General features: G+C 37.6%; 1 protein-coding gene across 2 annotated transcripts in view; it reads left to right on the top strand.

Annotated features, from left to right (window-relative positions):
* The window catches only part of USH2A (usherin), a 580537-nt gene that overhangs the window by 137951 nt on the left and 428365 nt on the right, over positions 1-14221 (top strand). For both annotated transcript variants that reach the window (XM_088799150.1, XM_088799151.1), the window contains exons 15-16: positions 7380-7538; positions 12710-13204. In XM_088799150.1, coding sequence (XP_088655276.1) covers positions 7380-7538; positions 12710-13204 — 654 coding nt within the window. The remainder of the gene's footprint in view (positions 1-7379; positions 7539-12709; positions 13205-14221) is intronic.

Below are 14221 nucleotides of genomic sequence, written 5' to 3' on the forward strand. Positions count from 1 at the left end.
CAATAGTTGAACAATAGCATCTGTGATTTCTCTCTCTCTTTCTCTTTTTTTTTTCTTTTGGTGGGGAGTTGGGGTAGGAATCCTAAGATATAATTTTCCAAGGGCAGGAGACTTGATTTGATTTCAAATAAAGTAGTTAGGCCCTCTCTGATATCATGCTCACTCGTTGTGGGATACACTCCTTTCCTATCAATATCTGTTTCATGCTTGCAAAATGAAAGTCATTCTCCTTAGCAGAAACAGAAGGAAAACAAATATTTAATAGTTCTGCTTTCTGTATACTTTCCTAATCAATGATATTGCAGTTTGCCCTAAACTTCTGGCTATGAACTTAATATATACCATGTTTTCCCGAAAATAAGACCTAGCCGCCAATCAGCTGTAATGCATCTTTTGGAGCAAAAATTAATATAAGACCCGGTATTTATTATATTATATTATATTATATTATATTATATTATATTATATTATATTATATTATATTATATTATATTATATTATATTATATTATATTATATTATATTATATTATATTATATTATATTATATATTATACCCAGTCTTATAGTAAAATAAGACCAGGTCTTATTTTAATTTTTGCTCCAAAAGACACATTAGAGCTGATTGTCTGGCTAGGTCTTATTTTCAGGGAAACATGGTGTGTGTGTGTGTGTGTGTGTGTGTGTGTGTGTGTGTGTGTTTAGTCTCTAAGGAAACTTTTTAATGATACATATGTTTTTGCACATATGTCTTTTTTAACTCTTCATATAGCTCATTTTGTATAAGTTTTCTTGATACTCTACTCACTGTTATTTTTATGCTTGCTCATGTATCCTTCTTTTTGTCCTAAACATTTACTTTATCCCTACTTGTCAGAGATGCTCTTATATCTCTCCTTTTTTAAGTATACATATTTTTTAATATTTAAGTATAAATATACTTAACTTTTAAGTATAAATATACTTTTATGTTAAAATATACATAACACAATTTGCCATCTTAACCATTTTTAAATGCACGGGTCAGTGATATTAAATATATTCCCAATGTTGTGCAGTCGTCGCTGTTATGGTTTAATACACACGAGAGTATCGTGGAGATGACTCTCTTCTTCCTGTGAAACTGAAGCTCTGTACCCATCAAACATTAATGTCCCCATTCCTCCCAGCCCCTGGCAGCCACAGTTTTATTTTCTGCCCCTTTCTCTGCCTTTCTTCTCCTTTGGGGGATCCCGTTACACATATGTTGGTGCATGGTACACCTGACATTTCCTCACAGGCCTCTGAGGCTCTGCTCATTTTTGCTCCATCTTTTTTTTTGTTTCCTCTTTCCTGTGGTTCAGAGAAATCATATTGCATTATCTTCAAGTTTACTGTTTGTTTGCTACACTCAACATTGGGGACCATTCAAAATCTATTTCTGTTGATTGTCTTTTTTATGAGTCTGGGTCACCGTTTCTTTGAGTGTGTTGACATGTTATGTTGAAGACACTAAAGTTGTTAGATATTTTGTGTGTGTGTGATTTGCATAGACTTAAATGGTGCAAACTTTATTGTAGTGTACAGCTGCTGTTGTCTCTAATCCTTTACTTTATTTTATTTTATTTTATTTGTAATGTGTAGCCTGGGTTCCTAGGCATCATCCTTGTGTAGGAATCAGCCAATGATTTGGGCAATGCTCATGCTTTAACACTTTCAGACCAGGCAGCTTCTGCCATTCAGTATGTGTAGGGTTGGCAGAATGTATTCAGAGTTATAACTAGTTCTCGACTCTTTGTTGGCCTTCGTTCTCACGGACTTGGTTTTCCCCACTGTGCATAGTTTCCCAGTCAGCCAGGAATGATGGGGGCCTGATCTCAGGTCTCCTACGGCTTGCTCATACCCAGGAGCTCCTGGTTTATTCTCTGCTTAGTTCACTACTTAACCCAGCTGGAAGCACATCCTCAAGCTAGCAAATCTGTGTGTTTCCCTCATTGTTCTCAAATGAGTCTGCCACTTTTCGATGGCAAAGCTCTGAATTCTTGTCCCCAATCCCAAATCAAGTCATTTAGTGCCCTAGGGTACCAAACCTGCTGACATTTATAGCCAGCCCTACTCAGGGAAAACTAACATACTAGCCTATGGAACGGGAAATATGGGAACAACCCCACACAGAAAGGCCACAGATTCTTGTGGTTTCTAGTCAAAGCTCTACTGCTTTGTGAAAAATAAATGTTCTCTATTATCTGCCCATGGTTGATGTAGAGCTTCCAGAAATAGTTATTTTGCCGGTTTGTCCATTTTCCTATCACTAAACTCTTCATGCTGGCTTCATTAGAAGCACCCTAATCTCTTTTTTTCTTTTTAAATATTTCATGATTATCTAGACATTGTTTTATTTTTTAATCTCATCTGTGGAAGACACTTTTCAGTTGTCTTCAGTAACCATCACCCACTTGTTTTCTGTTAATATAGCTCAGAGCTGGGTTTGTGGCCACATCTGTCCTGTAGTTAGTGAGGTATCGCCATGTCACTCAACTTCTGGCTGAAATAGTGTGGGCAGAAGTTACAGGCGGCAGTCCTGGGTTGTACCCTCAGCGACACGGAGCATTCCCTCCACCTCTCCCTTTCCTGCTGAATTGGATGTGGATTCGGTGGCCATCCACCTGGGACCATGTAGACAAACAGAACCTTCTAGGGATGGCAAAGCAAAGAGATAGAGGGAGTCTAGACCCTTGTCTTCACAGACACAATCCACCCAGCCTTTCGTGAGAGAGAGGTACACACCCCCACGCACATACATACACACACAGTGTTTCATCAAATGTTCCTAGTTGTTCACTGTTTCCAACCAATCCCATGATCATCTGTTGAGCAGAATCAGGTCCAGATACGTCGTTCTTCTCATCATTGTTTTCGCTTGCATATATTGTTAAGAATATGGTTCACAAATTCACAGTGTCCCTCTTTTAGCAGAATGAGGCTCCTACAAAGAACGTAGATGTTTAGAGTCCCATCAGCCATCGTTGCCATATGTTACCTCATCATCTCATTTTGGATTTGAATAAGGAAAGCATCATGCATTTGCCCCATGTGTTCAGGCAACCGACAGTGTAATTCCACAACATTATTTCTGTTCCTTGGTCCTTTCGTGCTAGACCATGTGCTCTCCAGTGTCTTTCTGGAATTAGACGTATGAGTTCGGGGGGTGTGTGTGTGTGTGTGTGTGTGTGTGTGTGTGTGTGTGTGTGAAAGAGAGAGAGAGAGAGAGAGAGAGAGAGAGAGAGAGAGAGATTACTTTCCCATTCAGATATTAAAACAGAGTATAATATTCCCATTAGAAAATATTATTTGTGTGTACCTATTGTCAAAGAAACCCTCTATGATTGATTCTTGGATGTAAGAATCAAGATGGTCTTTCTATATATTTTGAGGGTAGAGAGAAAGAAGGTTGTATTTACTGAACACTATATATACATATATATATATATATATATATATATATATATATATATGCTTATATATATTATATACACACACACATATGTATACATGTACACATACACACACTCATTTTGTACTCAGAATAACCCTGAGAGGTAGACATTATCATCCTCTACTATAAATGAGGAGAAGTGCAGAGGGTCCAATCAAAATTTGCCTACAGTCACATGACTACCAAAGTACCCAAACCAAAATTAAAACTAATGGCTCCTAAACAGATGGATGCAGTCACAATATTATGCTTTGCTTCCTTAAATGAGCGTCTGACATAGGCAAAGCACATTCTTGGCAATTTTGATTAATATGTGATCCTTTTCTCAGAAATCGCAGCACGTAAAGGGTGGGTTCAAATTATCTTGTGCGCAGCATTTCATATTTATTCTCAGAGTGGGATTGAATCACCTAAACCTTCAGGTCTCTGAAAATTCTCATGTAAATGTCAAACGGCACTAGTCATTTATACTGTTTAGTTGGATGCGATTGTGGTTAGAGGTGGTCATAACACATAATCGACTTTAAATGTTTGACAGAGCCTGTGTGTGTTTGCATGTGTGAGTGTTTGTTGCCAAGGAAATTTTCATGTAATACGAATCATTTTCGATACCCTTTGACATGGGACTGACACATCTCTCTCTCTCTCAGTCATCCTAAAAGTATTTCACTGTCTTAGAAAATAGTCTGAAGGTCGCTTTTGATTGCTTTAACCCTGAAATCTGTTGTGTTCCAGATAACATGCAGAGTTTTAAATGTGGTCACTAGTGTTCACTAAAAAAATATTAAATTGCCATGGATTGCAAGGCTGTTTCAGAGTGCTGTAAATGAGACAGTTTATGATCTTTGTGGTTCCGGCAAGAACAATAGGATTTAAGAGCCCTAAATGAAAATTCACTGAAAGACAAAATTCACTGTTAGTGTTCATTCAAAGTGACCATGTCAAATATGGCCAATCCATGAATTCAAAAATATAAAGTGCTGTTTTCATGTGTCATCTTGAGATTGTTACAACTCTTGTCCTGGATCTAAAATAAACATATGAGCAGTTAGAATTTTAACATAACAATGCACTTCCAGAGGAGAAAAAGAAAGGGTAAATTAAAGGGGAAGAGCGAGAGTGTATCTAGTTTGAATATTTTTCTTTAAAAATATGATATCAATATTATGTGCCACAGGATTAAAGACAGGTCTTCAGGAAGCCTCTGCATGATATATGGAATTTTATGTATTTCAAAGTCAGTGCTCTTGAAATGCTTTCTTAAATTGTTATTATTAGATTATATCATGTCTTTAAAATGGAGTGTCTCACTCATGGCTGTTGATGGATTAGTAAGTGCTTAGTTGAAAGTCTTACCAGGTATGCAGGATAACTTTGCTAAGCCCTACCATCCCCATCTTCGCCACCTTCCCCACCTTCGCCACCTTCCCCACCTTCCCCACCTTCCCCACCTTCTCCACACCTTCCTACCCACTCTAACCCCCAGGACTGTGTGGTCTGCATCAGCCTGCTCCCTTGTCTTCTGACTCAGTTTTCTACAGCTACTAGCAGGAACCTGCCTGTCCTCTGGAGGGCTAGTGGAAAGGCAAGTCAGTATATTTAACAGCCAGCTTCTCATCTCAGTGTAGGAGTGGCCCTAAGCTGGCTGGATTGTGCTGTGCGTGGTCAAGCTCCTGTCAAGTGATGCTTTTCATACAGCCCTTTCTGTCCCAGAGTGCTGAGTCCTTTCCAGCTAGGCATAGTGCATAGAAAACAATTACCATAGCAGGCCTGACTGCGTAGCTTTGAAGGACCTGCTTGCAAAGTTGGCCTTTGACTGGCATCTGGGAACTTGGATTTTGGGAGGGTTCCCACCATCCCTCAAGCTTATAGGAGTGGCTCACTGTCCCATACATTTTGTCCAATCAAATGGTTTCTGCTTACCCCTTGCTTTCCTTCTGGCAGTCTGGAATTTGGGGGACTGTTCATGCAGACAGAAGCTGTCTATAAGAATGGCCTCTGAGACAAACCCTGGACACTGACCTTCTAATGGACGTCCCTGGTTGGCACCAGTTCACACATGTTCACCTGGCGTATTGCTGGGGGACTTGAGCACATCCTGTGTGACTGACAGCTTGTGGCTGGTTCCCCTGGGTGTTGCCCCTGTGCCTTTTCCCTTTGTTGATTGTATTTTGTATCCTTCTGCTATAATAAATCTCAGCCAGGAGTAGGGCTTTGTGCTGAGTCGGTCCTGAAGACAGACCCCGGGGGCAGGGGGTGCAGTTCTGAGGACCCTTGAGGCAAATACTGTGTTACCCCGAAAATAAGACCTACCCGGACAATCAGCTCTAATGCATCTTTTGGAACAAAAATTAATATAAGACCCGGTCTTATAGTAAGGTAAGACCGGGTCTTTATAATATCATATATCATTTCATATCATATCATAGCATAGCATATCATATCATATCGGGTATAATATAATATAATATACCGGGTGTGATATGATATAATGTAATATAATATAATACTGGGTCTTATATTAATTTTTGCTCCAAAAGACGCGTTAGATCTGATGGTCCGGCCAGGTCTTATTTTGGGGAAATGGTAGTAGAAGAGCTCGGCTGTCAACTTGCCCTAGTGCTTCTTACCCTCTGCTCACCTTTTTAAAAATCACTTCTTTGTTAAACTCTTCATCATAGGCCTTAATTTGACTACGCTCTCTCTTTTCTCCTGAAACCCTGACAGTTACCTAGTGACTGCAGATATTTCGTATAAAAATATCGATAATTATTTGATTAACCCATTTCTGTACAGGACTTTGTAAAATTTCTTAGACAAAAATATTAATGGTTTAAAAATAAGGTAACACAACACCTGTACCTTTGACATCTTATTTACTGAGAGAGTCTGATTCGGCTGTGCTTCTCTAAATGGATGGAGGATTATGCATTCTGCTAAACCGGAAGGGATAAATAAACGGGTGGTTAATTGTCCTTAAAAAGAATAGTTAGGCGTTGTTTTTTCCTTTATGTTTATGTATTCTGGGGGTGGGGAATGAAGGCTTACACTCAATAATAGGGAAACTGAGGAAAATATAGGGTGATAAGAGACCATGTTTTCGTGGTACATGTTTATATTATGCATTTATTTTGAATATTACACTCAATAATAGGGAAACTGAGGAAAATATAGGGTGATAAGAGACCATGTTTTCGTGGTACATGTTTATATTATACAAAATATTACTAAAGTGGTGCGTCGGATGCTTTTATGCACCTGATAGCACAGTCATGTTGCTTCAACAATCATAGCATCTCTAGCAGGTGCTGGTGTATCCATACAGTACATTGAAATTGTTCCTTGCTAATATTTAGCCTATTTATCATCTGCAACATCCATAGCTGTTTGTATCACCAACTATTATCCTTTCTTTTACTCTGTGCCCTGTGAAGCTGAGGCATTGTGCTTAATGCAATGGAAAACTTCCTTTTAAAAAATCCCAAAATCATGCTGCTTAAATTTCAAGTCCTCGTGGACCTTATTTGTGTCAACTCTTCCATTAGTTAAGTAGAAAATGTGTTATGCATCCTTGGGTGGTTTCTCAACAACAGCAAAAAAAAAAAAAAAAAAAAAAAAGGAGAAAGAAGTGCTTAATGTAAACTTCTGTGGGTTTTTCTCCCCCCCCGACTATATTTCTATCAGCTCCATTGACCTACAAATTTGTTTTATGTTTACAGATAAAAAGCTTTGTTTTAGAAATTTGTGATATGTAACCTTTGTTTATTAATGTCTTGGTAAACCACATGTCTTCTTGATAAAGTAATTCTGAATCAGGCCTCTTTGCTGGATATCTTACTTCAGTTTCCTTGTGTGCTTATTGATTGCCTATGCTAATAAATAAATGCTCTCTCCATTGTAATTTAGCTCCATCCCAGCAACCTCCACCCAGAGGACAAGTTCAAAGTTCTTCTGCTATCAATCTCTCCTGGAGTCCACCTGAGTCTCCCAATGCCCACTGGCTTACTTACAGTTTATTCAGGGACGGTTTTGAAATCTACGCAACTGAAGATCAATACCCATACAGTGAGTGTAAAGGTTTGGTGATGGAAAGATAGAATATTCTGAGAATGGTTACATTAGTTCAGTTCTTTGTCATTCAGGATAAATGTTGTGGTTTCCTCTGCAGCACAGAGTGCTTCAAGCAGAGAGAGAATTACAAATCTCACTAGGAATCAACCAAACGCAATAAAAATGATTGAGCTTTTATTTGATAAGCCCTTAATGCTTATCAGAGTCCCAAAGATGAAAAGAAAAAAGACTCTATCCAGCACTGATGAGGACCTGGAACTTACATGAACTGCTAGCATATCTGTGTGGGTTCACTGGTACGACTTTTCATGCAGGATAAATTGTTAAAATGTATGCAAGACCTCATCCTTTTGGATACTGTTTGACTCAGCAAGTTTACTTTAGGAAATTTATCTTAATTGGATAGTTATAAATGGACCCCAAATCACAATAATTTCAAACCAACACTATTTGTAATAGCAAAATATTGGAAATCTTCAGACATTCAAAAATCTTTCAATAAATTATGGTACATGACATAGTAGAATCCTGGTACATTGTTAAGTAAATTGTAGAATATGATTGCCTTAAAATGGTATCTTAGTTTACATATTAATGAATAAAAAATGTTCATGATGTATTATTTAAGGTAATCTATGAATTATATTTTAACTCAAAAATATATAAAATTACTGGAAGACTTAAAACACAGTGATCAGTGGTTTTCTCTGGGTATAAGGATTACAGAAAATTTATCAAGTATTTCTTATATATGGATTCAACTTTTTAAATTCTCAAAATGGACAGAAGACAATATGATCTTAAATGGAAAGAGAAAGGATATAAACAGTGCACACTATCTTTGTATCTGTATCTTTTATGAACATTTTAAAGGCGTTGTAGAAATCAAGTTGTTGAGATACATTGTCTTTAAAAATATTCACTGAGGTTGTTTTAGATATAGTTTCCCTAAAGACAGGATGAAGAAGTAGAAAACATTACATTCTTCCAGCTTTGTCTCCTCTGATAATTTGCTTCTAGGCATGTTTAGCTACAGGCTGGTTTAAGAAACATTGTACGGTGATGCCAATTCAAGTTTCCATTTTGCTTTCTTTGTTTAATACCCAATTTTCTAAATTCGACTTTCACATACTTCATTACTTAGAAAAGTATATAAACCTATGTGGGAACACCAAAGGTCCACAATCTATCCCAAAAGGGTTAGGCGGATGCCTTCATTTAACATTTTGATTGGCTTTAAAACTTCTGCATAGCATGCAGTTTTATTTTGCATATATTTTCATAGGATTTTTGCACAGAATTTTGTACCTAACACTGTACGACTTGCAACTACATTATAATGTCCAGCACTTCCAGATAACTCTAAAAGTCTCTTCAGCACCGCAAGTCGTCTCTGAAGTTAATGGAAACCCTGAATTTCATGGTGCAGATTGCAGAGGGAAATGAACATCTGTCTGCATCTGCCACATTGGCAAAGCACCCTAAAAACCTGCTACTAGAATGTTTATTTTCTTCCAAATATCAGCATGATCCAGGTGTCCTGAAACGTAAACTTTTGAGGTAGGGGTAGAGTGAGTTATAAAAATATTGACAGTGATTTTGAAGATGATAGTACCACTGGTTGAATTATTTCTGAAGTGGTAAATTAAGGTCACCCTATTTTCCATACAACCTAATTCAATAATAAATTACAGTTCAGTTATACCCTTCAATCTAGAGGTATGTTTTTCTATAGTAACATTCTGTGATCTATTTTATAGAACATTACATGTGAGGACAATACTCTGCTCCTTTTCATGATTGCACTAGTATAGAATCCAAATAATGACTTCTTACATAATGTGTACTTATTCACCAGAGATTTCTGTCATTCTATTAAACAAGGCATTATTTCCTGAAACCTTATTTTTTCTTTAAAAAATGCTACTTCTGGCATTTGTAGACCATCACTATAATTTATGATGTGAAAATTATCTGCATAGTGGCATTTGAACGGTAAGAACAATTGGTTAATGCTCTCAGAACTTTGTATCATTCTAATAATAGCCTCATGTTTATTATTCTGCTTCCAGTGTGTGGGTACCATGTGTAACATGAGAAGGGAGCAGTCCTTATATTCAGTGGGATGAACACAAATCTTTGGTTAAGTAAAGGCATTTGGAATTATAGGTGGGGAATCATTGAACTTTTCAAAGAAAATTAATAGCATTGGTTTGAGGATTCCTTGTTAGATTAAAAATGTTTCGTAGCTGGTCAAGTGGACTATGGGATCCTGTAGGTCAGCAGTTTCCAACCTAAGATCATGACAACAGGAGTGCCATCATCTTTAGAGCTTGCAGATTATTGGTGATTAGTAATTACATGCTAATAATGGTGGAATAATTTTAAAGTTGCTGAATAATCACCTTATCAAAAAGGAAGGTATAGTCAATGGTTCCCCTAAATAAAATCTCACTCATTTGCTTAGTATATACATTTTCAAAAGTGGAAGAGAAAGGGATAGAAGTCATGTTAGCGCATTGGGAGTTATATAGCATCAGCACCTAATATCATCTCCCCTGAAGCCCTGAACTCAGTGGCCCACAGGCATTTTCTGTGTCATAGATGTGAAGAGAACAGATATCATAGGAAATAGCACTCTTTCAATAGTATTGAAGTTCTAGGGGATGGCCCATAAATCATACTTTTTCCTTCTTGAGTTTAAAACTAAAAAAACATTAAATATAGGAATCAGGAAGATGGAAATTTAAAATAAAAACCATTGTTATTACTGATGAAAGCCAGATTGGAGAATATACTTTCTCTGCAGCAGGAAGACAGATTAGAAAAGAGAAAAAATCAATGGACTGGTTGGAGCATGCTTTGCTTCCCCCCTCCACCACCAAATTCACAAACAGTTAAATCATTCCTCATTTAGAATGCCACAAGTAGAGAGAGAGCCTTAAAATGTCACTCTAGGGAAATACTTCCATAGGGGAACTACAGGATGACTAGTTTGACATTAACATAGTTTAACTTGAGTTTCAGACAATGATATATCTTAGTGAATTGTAGGATTTCATTCCCACCTTTAATATCATTATAATTTATTCCATACTACATCAAAGGATCAGTGTAACAAGTGATAAGATAGTCCCGCTGAGAGAAATGGAAAATATAGGGAGGAGATAAGAAAGAAAAAAGAGAAAATGAAACACAATTGTTTTTATAAAGCTGTTAATACTATTGCCCAGAAAAATAAATCAAGTATATATGGAAAATTCTTCATTCATTCACTTATGCATTCCATAAAATTGTATTCAGTGCTTACTCCAGACCAGGAACTGTTTGACCCACTAGAAATACAAACATAGAAGGAATAAATAGTTCTCATTATTGAAAGGGGACATAGATAAGTAAACCAAAATTACTCTTTGGTTTCTGTGTCCTGGGTAAACTCTAGTACAATACTCAACATATTTTCATGATGAATTTGTGATGAAATATATAGCAGAAGTTCTGCTCAAATGTTCACTGTCTTAGTCCATTCAGGCTGCTATTCAAACAAACAAACAAAAAACAAACAGGCTGGGTGGCTTGTATACAACAGAAATGTATTACTCGGAGTTCTGGAGGAAGTCCAAGGTGCCAGCATGGTCTGGTTCTGCTAAGGTCCTCTTCAGGGTTGCAGATTGCCGAACTCTTCCTGTGTCCTCATGTGGTGGAAGGGAGGAGAGATCTTTCTGGCCACTTTTTTAAGGGCACTGACTCCATTTATGGTCTCCCCGCATAACCTAATCCCAAAGGTTCCATCGCTTGCTACCATCACCTTGGGCCTTCAGTTTCTAGCATCGGAATTTTGGGAGGACATGAAGATTTAATCTGTGGCCTTCACTCCTGTCATCCACTCTTCCGTTCTTGCCTTCCCCCTACTACCATGGTGGCATTTTGGGGAAGGCAGCTCCCCTCTGGTCCTTTGCTTCTATAGAATGTTTAGAGGATGCTGGCTCATTTGTGAGGTGAGGCTGGCCAGATCTCAAGTGTTGGCATTCTCATGACATATCTTTCCGATACGTGAAGCTAGTACACACAGGTTTATTTCCAGCTTGTTTAGGTCCTTGTGAACAACCAGTAGCTCTGCCTGCCCTAGGCTCTTTCCCTTGCTTGGGACCTTCTGCGATTTGTTGTTCATGTCCCTTGGTCCACCTTTGGCCTTCCCAAGGATGATGGATCATCTTGTCCCAGACACAGAAGGTAACTGGCTCTCAAAGCAGCATCCTCACCATTCAGAAAACCAAGAAACCCTGTGGATTAAAACCAGGCTCTGGATACTTAACTATTCATCTGTAGGCATTTAAACTGCCGGATCTTCATATTGATATATGGACCCCCCTCCTACTTCCCTTACAAAGAGGCCCATGAACGAGTAGCCAGCAGGCACCCTGGCATGGCAATGCTTCCCGACCCTACAGCTCACTTACTGTCTGTCCCCTTAGAGGATGGCATGTCCCAGGCACATGCCTGATCGTGTCCACTTCTTATCTATTTTTCTTTTTTTTTTAACTTCTTTCTACCTTCTCACTCTCTTTGCAATCCTTCATGTCTAGGAATCCCATTTACCCAGGACTTATCTTGTGTAAATTTCCCATTGCTAATAGCAAATGTCTCTAAAATTTAGCACTGTGTAGTAACAATACACATTTATAATTTCACAGTTTACATGGGTCAGAAATTCACGAAACGTTCCAAACAAGCCGTTGGCCAGGTGACAGATGTGGTACTTTGCTGACCCTTGGGCCAGTGCATTAGTGTTTAACAGGCAAACAGTTTACATAGAAGAAAGGTGGTTATTTCTGTTTCAGTGAATTGAAAAAAAAAAACACCAAAAATTTTGAACCTTCTATAAAAGGGACACTCACTATATTATATAAAGAACAAAGCAAGAGCTTAAGGTCTTCTAAATGCTCTTCATTACAAAAGACACTTTTCTTACATTATACTACACGATAAATATAATCAGGATTTGCTTTATTTCAGTTTTTAAAATATTTACCATACTCTTATTTGAAAGAGAGGATTGGTTTAGTTTATGTAGTTGTTGTATAAGAAGGAAACAATTAGAAATGATTTCTTACCAATTGGTGGACTGTAACTATTTTCTTCTTATTTTTCTCCTGTGATTTCAGATATCCAGTACTTTGTAGACTCTGCCCTGTCACCATACACCTCATACTCCTATGATATCAAGACCACTAATGTGCATGGCTCCACCAGAAGCACAGCTGTCATCTACAGGACAGATCCAGGGGTCCCAGACGGATACTTGAACTTAAGTTATATCTTTCCTATTAGCTCAGACTCTGTGACACTTACCTGGACTGCACCTTCAAATCGTTCTGGTCCTGTAGAGAAATATATTTTGTCCTGTGCTCCTGTAGAGAACATCCAGCCGTGTGTTTCCTATGAAGGCCATGAAACGTCAGCTACCATCTGGAACCTGGTTCCATTCACCGACTACCGTTTTTCTGTGCAGGCCTGTACTAGGGGGGGTTGTTTACACAGCTCCCCCCTGACGGTGACAACAGCCCAGGCACCTCCCCGAAGGCTGGGCCCACCTGGGGTACGAAAGATCAGTTCCACAGAACTCCATGTGGAATGGTCTCCACCAGTGCAACCAAATGGTAGGAATTCAAGGCCTAGATGTGCCCTTCTTGGGCAAGACACAAATTCGGATCTAGGCACTTGGAATTGTGCAATAAGAGTCTAGCAATATATTTATTTTTATAACTGCAAGATATAATAATTGAGAAACCATTGCTAAAGATAGAAGATACTACTTGTCCTGGTTCGTAGAATGAGTGTATGTCTTTAATCTAATAATAAATTCCATTCATTTAAATTGCCCCTTAAAAGGCTAATATTATCTTTGCTCTTAATGACATCTGCCACAACACAAATTATGTTTCTAATTTGAAACTCACTTATGAAATGCATTATATTTGACTGTGTCACAAATTAGGGCACCCATAAGCAGTAAATTTTCTCTTTTAGGCAAGAAAAGGATATAAAATAATACCATATATATATATATATATATATATATATATATATATATATATATATATGCTAGCAGACTCCATTAAGTTAATTTTTGTGTTCATACAATTGAACCCTGTTATATAGGCCAAATACACATTCATAGATTTTTTTTTTTCAGTTACTTAATATCATGTACTTATTGTGCTAAAACCTTTTTTCTTAGACTTTTAAAAGTTATTTGATAAAACTGAGTAGAAATTAGCTATAATATTCCAATATTTATGCAAACAGGGCTCGGTTAAGCAGATAATCAAATTAAAATCCCCAAATTTGAAAATACAGAAATTGGAGGTAAGATGATAAAATTCCCATTAAGAAATGGCTACGTGTATAGAAATTGTGACCCGTCATCTGAAGAAAAAATGAATTTAGCATAAGTTATACTTATTTTGTGTTTGTATACTTTCTCCTTTGGTTTATTATTCCCACAGACATGCTATTTGGTAGTATTTCATACATTCATTTACCACCATTTTGTTGTGTTTTATAAGTACCTGTCACCTACATTACTAGGGAAATGCACAGGTAGTCTAGTCAGAAGAATAATGAAAAGCCAACACACTTTAACTGACTTACCACTGCCTTACCCCCAAAATAGT

This window comes from Rhinolophus sinicus, chromosome 6, assembly GCF_057876585.1.
Source record: "Rhinolophus sinicus isolate RSI-liver-muscle chromosome 6, RSI-T2T, whole genome shotgun sequence".
Lineage (NCBI taxonomy): Eukaryota > Metazoa > Chordata > Mammalia > Chiroptera > Rhinolophidae > Rhinolophus > Rhinolophus sinicus.